This window comes from Mytilus galloprovincialis, chromosome 3, assembly GCF_965363235.1.
Source record: "Mytilus galloprovincialis chromosome 3, xbMytGall1.hap1.1, whole genome shotgun sequence".
Taxonomy (NCBI): Eukaryota; Metazoa; Mollusca; class Bivalvia; order Mytilida; family Mytilidae; genus Mytilus; species Mytilus galloprovincialis.
Window position 1 is genome coordinate 70,440,836 of NC_134840.1, and position 12,628 is coordinate 70,453,463.

General features: G+C 32.4%; 1 protein-coding gene across 1 annotated transcript; it reads right to left on the reverse strand.

Moving 5' to 3' along the window:
* Window positions 1–354: 354 nt before the first annotated feature.
* Window positions 355–10,062, reverse strand: LOC143068804 (putative fumarate hydratase, mitochondrial). Its single transcript, XM_076243107.1, has 9 exons — window positions 8,957–10,062; window positions 8,259–8,381; window positions 7,844–7,954; window positions 5,607–5,783; window positions 4,415–4,570; window positions 3,791–3,902; window positions 2,995–3,075; window positions 2,285–2,488; window positions 355–1,582 (listed from the first exon to the last, which is right to left on the reverse strand). The coding sequence occupies exons 1-9, from the start codon at window positions 10,043–10,045 to the stop codon at window positions 1,158–1,160; spliced, it is 2,478 nt and encodes an 825-aa protein (XP_076099222.1). The 5' UTR covers window positions 10,046–10,062; the 3' UTR covers window positions 355–1,157.
* Window positions 10,063–12,628: the final 2,566 nt, after the last annotated feature.

The window sequence follows — 12,628 nt, forward strand, 5'->3', positions numbered from 1 at the left end:
ATATAAATCTAATAGACACAGAAACAAATACAGGGAAACAGTCATACCTGGTTGTATAACTGGTTGTAGTTGGTTTTCTCTATCCAATCATCTGCAAATTGCATTGACACAAGCTTTTCCCTAAGTTGAAATTTACTCTACTTTGAAAGCCTCGCAGTGATTTTGAGATTTAAAACAGCAAATAAAAGCTCTGTTTTTTGGTTTGGGAAATTGTCTACTTCTTGTGCTACACTTAGTGTAGTGACTCGTATCATGAATTTTTACACCGCATCCCCCAATTTCCCCCCAATTAAAATATATGAACATGCAGTTTGTCCTTAAAATATGGTATAACAGAAAACAAAAAGAAATTCATAGAAGTAATAACATTTATTAGAATTTTTCCTGATGTAAAATATCAAGAATAATAAACAACAACAAAAACATTTTTTTCATAAATGCACAACTGTTTTGTTGACAATAACAACAATCTGACATATAAAGTTTGAACAATAAACAGATCTTAATATTACTTTGTAGGCAAATGTACAGTAGACTCTGGCAAATCAGATACCCTAAATGTCACCATAAATTATCCCATTACCTGATATATTCAATTAGACGATAAATGTATATTCATTGAATATTTAGCAATAATGATTTGACCTAATCTTGTCTGAAAGATTGTACTTGCGTAACTCCTGGGTCCATTTCCTGTCAGAATAACATTGAAAATATATGATTGTGCATGGTTTTAACTCAATTTTACTGAATATTCTTATCCAGTTTGTCGATATATTTTATATCCAATATTCAATTACACGATAAAATTAGCATTAAACATATAGGGATGCTTTGGTGTATTGAAATTATTTTACAATAGCCGATATAATCATTTAACTGATATCTGATGAGGTGGAGTCTACTGTATTATAACTTCCCAATTAGATTGTGAAGTAAAATAAAAATGCATTTTCACTCTCAACAAATTATGTAAAATAAATAAAATCTGGTTAAAAAATAGTTTTCTTTCTCACTTTACTGTCAGATTATGAAAAAAATAAAAATAAAAGCATGTTTGTGTTCCCAACAAATATTATGACAAAAATACCTAACAAAAAAATATTAAAATTATGACCTGATATAGAGCTCCTTTGATCTTTGATATGATTAAACAGTTATTTAGGCCCTAGCATATCAGTTGGCACAACCCATTGATCAAATTGTTCAGGTGTTAGTAGCTCTAACTTGAGAGCTGCTTCTTTAAGAGTTGAGCCATCTTGATGAGCAAGTTTAGCAATTTTACAGGCATTATCATACCCTATATGAGGATTAAGAGCGGTCACTAACATTAGAGATTCATTTAATAATTGATTAATTCGGTCAGTATTTGGTTTAATTCCTAATACACAGTTTTTGGCAAATGATAAACAGGAATCTCCAAGTAGACGGACAGACTGCAGTACATTTCTGACCATCATGGGTTTGTAGCAATTGAGCTCAAAGTGTCCTCCAGAACCACCAACTGAAATAGCTGTATTGTTGCCCATCACCTGAGCTGCTACCATGGTTACTGCTTCACATTGGGTAGGATTCACCTTGCCTAAAAGTTAAAAAAAATCATACTTTTTCTTTTCCTATTGTAATATATCAATATTAAAGTAGAAATACAGCAACATCATGCAACAAATCAAATTTAAACATAATTAAGCCCCCTTGTGAAGATATAACAATCCCAATTTTAATGCTATGATAGAAAATTCTATGTTCAAACAACTTCATCTCACTGCATGAATACAATTTAATTTTTTAATATTATCTATTCTTTTATAGCCGACTATGCGGTATGGGCTTGGCTCAATTTTGAATGTTGTATAGTGACCTATAGTTGGTTATTTCTGTGTCATTTTGTCTCTTAGGAGAGTTGTCCGATTGGCAATCATACCACATCTTCTTTTTTATATTATATCCTGATCCTAACCTCCTCAGTGGTATCATGGTAACATATTCACCTTGAGTGCAGAATAATGAGGGTTGGATTCCAGTCAGGTCAAATCAAAGACTTGGAACTTGGTTTTTACTGCTTCTCCCCTTAGCACATGGAAGGAGCGACAAAACAAAAATCGTGTGACTGCGATATTGCCAAATGAACTAGGTTTTATGCACATCATTAATATTGATTTAATTCTGCTCAGAATAACAACATTGTTATTTGATGTAAGAAACCTCTGAATTAAGATGTCTAAATCTTTGGCAAACCTGTCAGAAACCAAGGCCTCTATTTCAGAGATAAATATAGATTTACCTGGCATAATACTACTTCCTGGTTCGTTTTCTGGAATGGAGATTTCCCCTATACCACACCGTGGTCCTGATGACAGTAATCGTACATCATTAGCAATCTTCATCAGACTTACAGCTATCACATTTAATGCCCCATGAGCCTCAACCAGAGCATCATGTGCTGCTAATGATTCAAACTTATTACTGGAGGTTCTAAACGGAATTTCTGAAATAAACAATGATAAATTCTGGTTTGAAAAGAATTATTTTGTCTTCTATAACTTTTAAATCGGACAATTGAATAGCCTTTCAGGTCAAAGGGTTAAATTTACAATCTTAAAAAGATTAGACTGAATGAAGCACCACTTGAGACATTTTCCTACATAAAGATTTGTGTTGATAAGAATTCTGTTTTGGTCTAATTTTGCATTGTCATCTAATATTCTCCAAAGACATCTCATATTGCTTTTTCACAAATGTTAAACGATCACAATAAGTTATTTTTATAAATTGTGACTTAGATGGCGAGTTGTCTCATTGGCACTCATACCACATCTTCCCATTACTATAAATTGTTACAGTTCAAGAAAACATGTGTTTTTAAGCAGTTAAGGTGATGAATGAGTCAAAAATTTCATATTGTTGGGAAAGAAGGAACTTTTAATTGAATTTTATCCATCAAGGATACCTCCATATATCAATTCCTGGGAGTTCCCTTGTGTTACTACCTACTTGTGTACTCTGCTATCTTACTGGCCACTTTCTCAGCAAAACCTATTCTTGTGTTAAGGCCTGTACCCACCGCTGTTCCTCCTGAAATTAAAAAATTAAAATATCTCAATTTTATTACGATTGATATTTTAACTGTTTATCAATAAGAACAATGTTATAAATACAATCTATATGCACTATGTATTAACTAGACATTAGAAGTTTATAAGTTTATTATTTATTATGAAAATAACACTTTGTTTTAAAAAAAAGCTTTATAAGGAATTCCAAACAAAAATGTGACTCAATGTGGCATTAATTAAATCATTTAGTGTCTTAGTGTATTTTTTGTAAATAAGTACTGACATCAAATTATAAACTTTATTGCAGGTTAGAAAATATTTTTTTTTTAAGTACACAGAATGCACAAAGGTGCACAATCAACTTTGAGCAAGTAACATGTATAAAATTGAGAATGGAACATGTATGAATGATTAATGTTATATTGTATTTACATTTTTCTATCATCAATCCTAAAAGAAGAATCAAATAAATATATATGGTACCTTGAATTTATAAAATACTTAAATTATAATACAAACATATGATATAGCATCAGCATTTGTTTCAGATTGATCTTCCAATATATTGAAAAAGATACAATATGCACACAAAAAGACAAGAGCAGAGGCCATCAAAAATATTCATTGAAAAATTTAGCATCAAAGGTTTATAAACAGATATTCTTCTGCTCTTAAATATTTTTTTTATCCATTACAGAACAAAACAGCTGACTTTACTAAGGTAGATAACTCACCTGCAGCCAGTTCATACAGTCTTGGTAATGTATTACTGACTCTCTGTATACCATATTCTATCTGTACAACATAAGCACTAAATTCCTGTCCTAAAGTCAGTGGTGTAGCATCCTATAAATAATCACAAAATATCTAAATCTGCAATATTTTTAGGGAGACAAATTTATATGAGCACTGTCAGGGGTTTCATTATCTTTCATGTTGACCGGTACATTCCTATTTGTAGGTGGCACTTTTCAATGTATTCAATGAACATCTTATATAAAAATTCCTGAATCAGGCGGTACTTATCAGTAGCATAGGAGGGTAAAAGTACCGGGTACCGCCTCCTAATGAATGGCCTGGCACTGCTCTTGTTTCCTAATCACAATTATTGAATTTTTTGTATATTTCACATGTCCTTACCCTTGTAGCTTCATATATATGTTTACAGTTATATTTTGAGGGAACATGTATATCAATCAATCATTTTTTTAATTTTGCTACTTAATCATTTACAATTTGCAAAATATGATCATCATATGATAACAAAATGAACATTAGTGATAATTCTAGAAAGATTAAAATTAATTGAACAAACTGCCGATAAGCAATATGCTTGGGCAAAAGTCTTGTAACCATACCTGACAATGTGTTCTTCCTATCTTGACAATGTCTTTAAACTCCTCGCTTTTAGCTAACATAGTACTTTTAAGAATTTGAAGACTGGGTAACAACCTGGTATGAACTTCTAAACAGACAGCTACATGCATAGCTGTTGGAAAGGCATCATTTGAACTCTGTAAAAAGGAAAAGCTCATTATGTTTATATCATCTACATGTATGAACAATGTGTAGGTCTCTAATTATAATTCACTTATTCTTTATTTATACAATGCCTTCTTGCCCTCTCTTTTTTTCTAAAACAAGTATTTCAGAGTTTCTATTTAGTTTACTTTCATCAGTGTTTGAATGTATTTCTATATTGTAACTACTTAGACCACTCGGCCACCAAGACCCCTAACGTAAGTGTGATACTGTGAAAGTACTTTTATTCGTGGGGTACCAATTTTCGTGGTTTCGTGGTTGACTTTATCCACGAATTTAAGTGTCAAAGGAAATAAAACATCCGTTGTCTGAATCAAGACATTAAAAGATTCCTATGTAAGTTTTACTACTGATATGATCTAGAGAATATATTTAATATCGCCAAATCTGAGAATACTATAATAGTAGTAACAGGCAAAATGCACTATGGCCCTTGGGCTAATTAGTGTGATCACTAGGATTTACACATGTCAATGTTTACTTTGCAATTTCCTTCAATCCAGACGATTTGAAACCCTCGTTTCTAATAGAAATTCCACGAATTTAAAAACCTGCGAACATGTAATTATTGCTCAATCCACAAAAATTGATACCCACGATTTAAAGTACTTTCACAGTATAAGATTATGACTATTGAATAAAAAGTTGTAATGGTAGATGTATTTTAAAACATCTATAAAGCCTTAACAAAGCTTACAATAAGTCAATAAACGATTAACAATACACAACACAACCCATTAATCTACATTCGTGTTGTGACAAATGGTAAGAATGTACCGGTACACCTGCCAATTATCTTTGGGGACCAGAGCAGCATTGACAAAAGTTTAAAAAAAAAACAGAGGAAGCCATCAGAGATTCGCAAATAGACACAGAGGAAATATGAACTGATTGACTAGCTGATGTTTAATACCACTTCAGTACATGATGATTAAGGTCTGTTCTTATGTTAATTAAACCAAAAAGAACTGTGCTCAGAAATAAGATATTATTCATATTACAACTTACTTGGCTCATGTTTACATGATCATTAGGGTGGACTGGTTTCTTTGATCCCATCTGACCACCTGCTATCTCAATAGCTCTATTACTAATTACTTCATTTACATTCATATTTGACTGGGTACCAGATCCTGTCTGCCACACAACCAAAGGAAAGTGTTCATCTAGTTTACCTTCGATTACCTACATATAAAAAAAGACTTTTAAGTACAAAAGGTACAGTTGAACTCATAGAAGTACAAATGTATACAACTAGGGTAATTATGAAAATTACCATGGTAAATATGAAAATTTGGGTGTTAATATATTTAAAAGGTCTGTTGATTCATAAGTAGTAGCAATATCATTTCCAATGCCATAAAAACTCTTTAACACCTACACTGAGATCTGACATCATTGAAATATTTTATGGGCAATCCAATAAGTGCATTTTATCTGCTGGACATTTTGAAAGCATATGTTTGTATTCTTTTGTACATTACTCTATCTACATGTACATCAGTGTTTGCCTAAAACACAATTTTCCTTGTTAAAGGCTGTACAGATGTCAGCTTACATCTTCTTACATTTGGTAGATAGTTGTCTCATTGGCAATCAAACTAAGGCTTCCAAAACGGTCATATATTCCGGTCATTTATATAATGTCCAGTAAAAGTCCGGCTGGGCAAAGCATGAAACGTTTTAAATGAAAAATAGTCAGAACTACGTTGTATGAACTAGAACATGTGTGCGCATGTGCACAGGTGGGAAATTTAATTATGCATCCTACATTTCTTCAAAAGCGCTAAAATTATCATTGACACCTGTATCTAATGTTCATTTTAAGTATTTTGTTGAAGAAATAATGTCGAGAGAGCTTTTTCACTCAGTCAAGCTTTGTAAACATACACAAATTTTACGTATCCGTTTATGGTCGATGTTTTACCATTGTCAAGTCAACATCTGGTTTTAGAAAAATGTGATTTTAAAAACGAAAGTAAAGTTTTTAACAATGTCATTTTGCACAAATAAAGAGTCTAAGGCAGATATGAGCGCGCTGATGTGCACACTTTGAATGATGCACTGTCAATTTAACAGTTTACATCCCAACATCAAATTCATATCAAAGTAAAGTTTAAAATAGTTTTTTTTTTAATCTAATGTCTATCATTGGAATGGCCATCTGATTACCATAATTGCCTTAAATTGTGACTTAGTCTTAAGGGATAAAAATCGGGATCAGATTTAAAATGTCTGGCTAGCTCAAATATTTTTTGAAAACCCTGAATCAAACCACATATTTTTATTTTTTTTATAATTGATAAATCTTAACATCTAGAACATTTTTGCCCCGTCAGATTTCTCTATCTATAATGATTTTTAAGGAGAAAACCATTTATTATAACCTTAGCAAGAATTATCTCCTTTAGTCATGTCAGTCAGGTTTTTGGGATCATGATCAAGATTCAAGATTCAAGATTCAAAGTTTTATTTAGAGTCGATATTCAATAAACTACATAACACAAGCTCTAGTGAGCTTTTCAAATCAGTTCACCAAACATGTTAATTAAAACCAGATCCAAGTTTATCTTCCCATTAGCCTAGTACTTTCAGAGATCTTTGTGAAAGTTAACAGATAACATGTGATAAGAATACATTGGGCCATTCCAGTTAATTTCTGACAGGTGGGGATGGATGGGGAGATTTCTTTTTATCTGTTTCAAAAAAAAAACATCGTGAAAAACTACCTATCAGATCTAAAAAAATAAAACATATCAGATGTAGAGTTTCTGCTCACATTGGGTGGATAGGCTTTCATCAAAAAAAATTACCTATCAGAATTTTTTACTGCAAGGATTGTACCCATCAGAATTTTATATACAGTACCAGATAATGCATGATACGAAATTGTCTGCATTCCAAAGCACCCCTAAGATCTGACATAGACTTTTTTTTGTAACCAATAAGATTTAATTATTTACTGCTGCAAGACCCTCAGAAGTTTTTTGCGTATAACACATACAAAATGTATGAGTGTACGTGCCAGATGAATAAACCAAAAATTTCACCCCCTAAGATGTATAAATTTTACACTCCTCAGAAAGGACCATCCACCCACTTTTAGCAGACATTAACTGGAATGGCCCATTGTAATTCACTTCATCCAGGTCAAATGTGCTTTAGTTTAAGATACTGCAAAATTTTTAAATTTGGTTTTTTGTTTTTATGTGCTAGTCACCTTACACATTGTAATTATAACTTACTTCATCGGCTGCCTGTATAACAAGATTGGCTACTGAAGGATCTAAACCATACTCCTGGTTTACCTCAGCTGAGCATCTTTTTAATATTCCCAGAGCTCTTATTACTGGAATCTGCAAAATATATACATGGAAATTGATAATAGAAGTACATGTAGGTTAAGACTTAATTTGCATTCATCACTTAACAATAACACTATGTGTATTAAAACTAAAGGAAGGTATGTCATCCAATCATATAGAAAACAATTCTTTTTTTCTTCTTTTGTCTTTTTAAACATTGAATACATTTGTACATGTACATAACATGAATTTATCATTCCCCTCTTATACTTAATAACTTGAACAAACATTTTAAAATGTTTTCCTATTAGACACCCTATATTCTTTCTAATTATATAATAAACAGAAGGCTTACTGGCATTCTTTCTGAAGGTCCACCAATGTCAAAATTGAGCACAGATCTGGCAGTGTTAGCACCATAGTATTTACTGGATGGAACTTCAATCTGACCAAAACTATCAGTCTCTATACGATATGCCTACAACAAAAAAGATTTTACATGTCATAAATTGCAGATGATCACTATCCAGTAGTTTTTATATGTCATGTGTGTGTTACATGTATATATGAGCTACAAAAATGTATTGAACAATCACTAGTGGTCCAGTAAAGCAGTTTGTGTCATACCAAAACAGGATTGGGTAAAATATTTTTCCAATTGTATATGACAATGTACAGTACAATGATGCTGATGGAAGTTTTTAACGACCTTGACTGGCTATTCAGCTATTTGGCCCTTGCACGGTCAGTACATGTACATGATGTACATGTATGAGTGAAATGAATTTTTAAAAAAAATTTAGTCCCTACAATATTTACATATTTGGGAAAGAAACCCTTCAATGCATATTTTTTAAACCTAAGACTTAAAATGTTTGGTAGTGGGACTTTTCATTTTAAACATTGCATGGATTATAGAATTTTCAGGGTTCATGAATACAATTATTGAAATTTAAATTTGCGGGACGGATAGGGTTTGATCCAAAGAAAAGTCAAATAAAAGACTTTAAATAAAGGTTTTTTTCTGTGATTTTCCCATAATTATTAACATACAAATGCAACTGTATGAGGTGAGAAACCATTCATGTGAAGATGTTGATGTTGTGCTTGGTGTTGTACTTGTACTTGATGTTGTGGTTGCTGTACATGTTCTGTTGATTCATTTACATGAATTGGTGGTTGCTCTGTTTCTGGACTTGGTTCATTACCCTGCTGTGTTGATGAAGGACTTTCCTCTGCAGCATTTCCGTGTCTTTTAATTATATTTGCAAAGCTTGGAAATGAAGGCAGTCTTTCTGAACCATGTGGACTATTATTCCCAGAATAACAGGATCCTATTTTGTGTCTTTTTCGAAAACTTTCAAGCCATCCATTGGATGCTTTAAATTCAGTTCTACCCAACTGTTGAGCAACTTCTCTTGCCTTTCTTTGTAGCATTGAACCTGTCACATTTATTTCCATTTCTTTCATTTTCAAATAGTACTGAAGTGTCAATATATTGATTTCTTCATTTTCTGTCCTTATAAATCGTCTTTTTCTATTCGATGGTGTTGAATATTCAAATGTCTCTAATATTTCATCTTTTCTTTTCATGATATTGTGGACCTGACTTTTACACACATTGAATTCATCAGCTAGCTGTCTCTGGCTTTTCCCATTGCTTGCTTGTATCATATCGACTTTTTGCTTCAATGACAATTCTTTTCTTTTCTTGTCTGCAGCATCCATGGCTAAAGTTGCAGCTGCATATGTTGGGGGAGTTGACAAGATTTGCAAAATTGAGGAGTTTGCACCTCGATTGTCTTCTGGTGTTTTTTCTGGTTCTTGTGGGGCTGTTGTTCCATTCAATATCGTATCGTTAGTTTGTTGTTCTGTACTATATGATGGAGATGCCGATGAAGAAGAAGCAGGTGTTGACACCGATGCTGTTGCTGCCGCTGCAGCAGCACTCAGACTTCTCAGGTACATTTCGTTCTGACGGTATAATTTTTCCATCAACCATTGTTCCATGTTAACATTGTATGGGTTGAACTGATTTTCTGTTTGGAAGGCATAATTTGAAACACTGTCTGTTGTTTCATTGTCCACAGCTTCAGTTTTAATGACAGGTTTCTGATTTTCGTCTTCATTCGTCTCGGCCATTGTAAACAAATTAGATATCCGGTTCCGGTATCAGGTGTCCCTGCAAAGACAGTTCGTCGGCAAAATTCTTCGACCGACTGATAGTCAATCGATTATATTTAAAATGCATTGAATTTCGAAAAGAAAAATAACGATTTTTATTTAAAAGCAGCATGTTCATAAAAGAAAATAAAAACATTGTAATTATCCAATTCACATTCGTCTGGGTTTGGTCATATGTTGACATAAACGCGGACGTCTAAGAGAGCACCCTGAAGCTAAAGTGCGTCTTTGTAAGAATCCAACCCCAATAATTAAGTCCCTCGCCACAATCAATCCTACTTGTTAATGAAGTGATCGATAGAATAGAAGACCATATAACCACTAATGAACTATTCGTGTTATAGCTAGAATCTGGCAATCTTCATGATTCATGAGAAACTTCAAAATGTGGCCGAAAAAAACACCGACCTTACCAAGCTATTTTGAAGTTAAACTTAGCCTGAGTTTGAAATGGCAGGGATTTCGATCGATTCTGTGTATCTGGTAATTCGAGAAATCTCTATATAACTTTTGGTTAGAATGATTAGTAAGAATGATAGCGAATTACGGAATTAGCTCCCCCTTTTTTTTCTAGTACATTTCACCAAAATTAATTTAAACATAAGAGTGTTTTTTTTTGTGTCTTCTTTTAAAGATATTCGGAATATTTTTTTTAAATAATAACACTCAGTTATTTTCTCTATGTAACCATAGATTTGTATACAAATCCTTGATGTAACCCCTTGATACCCTTGTCAGGTGGTAGCGTATAGGGGTACCTGTATGTTAAATTCTGACTATTGAAAAACAAATCAAAAAAAGAAAAAAAATATATCAAGGACAAAACAAGAAATAAACAAGAAATGATTATTTCTTTTATTCAGGAAAACATTTATTGTTATAAAATACTATTATTTTATTCTCCCGAGCGCTATTTTTCCTTACCCGATGCTTTTTCTTTTCCCGGGCGCTCCTGGGCGCATTTTAGTAGGACCGTTTATCTGTTATTTAAATGTGATTTTTAAATTTAAATAAAGGAAATTGTCCTGATTGCTTAGTCTTTCCGTTTGGTTTGGTTTTTTTTCTGCTAAAGACACGTTCAAACACGATCACCGACGTGTAAAAGAGCATTCCTGTTTCAAATATATATTATTGATTTTTTTTATATATAGATTTCTCCATAGTGTACACACTACTTAAGCCTCGAAAATTGATAGTAAAAAACATATCCTTTAAAAAAAAACTTTGAATGCAAATGATATTTTTTTAAATGATCATGATGATAATGTTGAGAGTCAGTAAAACAAATATCCAATAAAAAAAAAACGTTGAATGCAAATGATGTGAACCTACGAAGTCTTATATTGTAGGCCTGGTACATCACAAGACACACCCAAAAATGCAAAAGCGGTCAATCGAGGATCTGTATTTAAGTCAGATTGAAAAGCGGCTTTCTGGTCGTTCTTTTCCTAAAATTTACCAGAAAATTATATTGAGTCACTCAACTAAAAAATCAATATTGCATTTTAAATGATTTAAGTTTGAACAAAACCGGACGTATAATGTTATTTTCTAAATCGAACTTTGTCTTCAGTAACTGATTGAAGCATTGAATTATAAATTAATTAGTTTTTAACCCATATTGTGTCTTTATATATTATAGTACAAATCGAACTGTACTCGGATTTATTGAAAAGTACACGGATGTTCCTGAACCTATTTTGAATTTAAGAAATTAAAAGTCATTTTAAAAACTATTAAAACTGATGTTTTTTTTTTTATTTTTTAAAAATATAATTATCTGCTATCAATATAAAACCTATTACAACATCATTGACTAAAACCATGAATGATTGCATATTTTTTAAAAAGAATACGGATGTCAGTTGATCCTAATCCATATTAATCTCATGTAGTCATTAACAATCGTACTTTAAAAAAAAAAATCAAATCTAAAATAATCATAATTTATATATTGTAATTATGACTGGTATAGTTGTTTTTAGAAAGTTACATAAAGTGCATCTTCGCTAGCCAAGTGTTGCAATCCCGTCATCTCCTCTCCACATCTTCACTAGCCAATGGTTACGATCCAGTCCCATTCTCGGACTGGATCGTAACCCTTAGCTATTGAAGATGTATAAAGCGGTGCATGGTTTTTTTTTATTGTGTACTGTATAGTTACATTATCCTATCCCCGTTTCAATCGCTTGTCATAGGAAAAGCAAAGCATGGGTACATAGAGCTTATACTTGTGAGCATTTAGTTATATTCAATATGTTGTCAATGCACCGTTAGGCTCCACATCTACAAGTAACAGTACGAAACTATAAAGCAAAATCTAAAATCTATGAACAAATGACATTGAACACAATACACACATCACCAAATACTAATGAATATTTGGGAATAGAGCTGCAAATGAGATAACCTATAAATGAAGAAGTACTTTCTTATTTTTTGTCAAATATTTTTTGACACGGCACATGTAAATTTTATTCAAATTTATAACGACACTACCGCTCCATCCGACCATTGGCTGTTTGAGAAGAGTTTAAAATA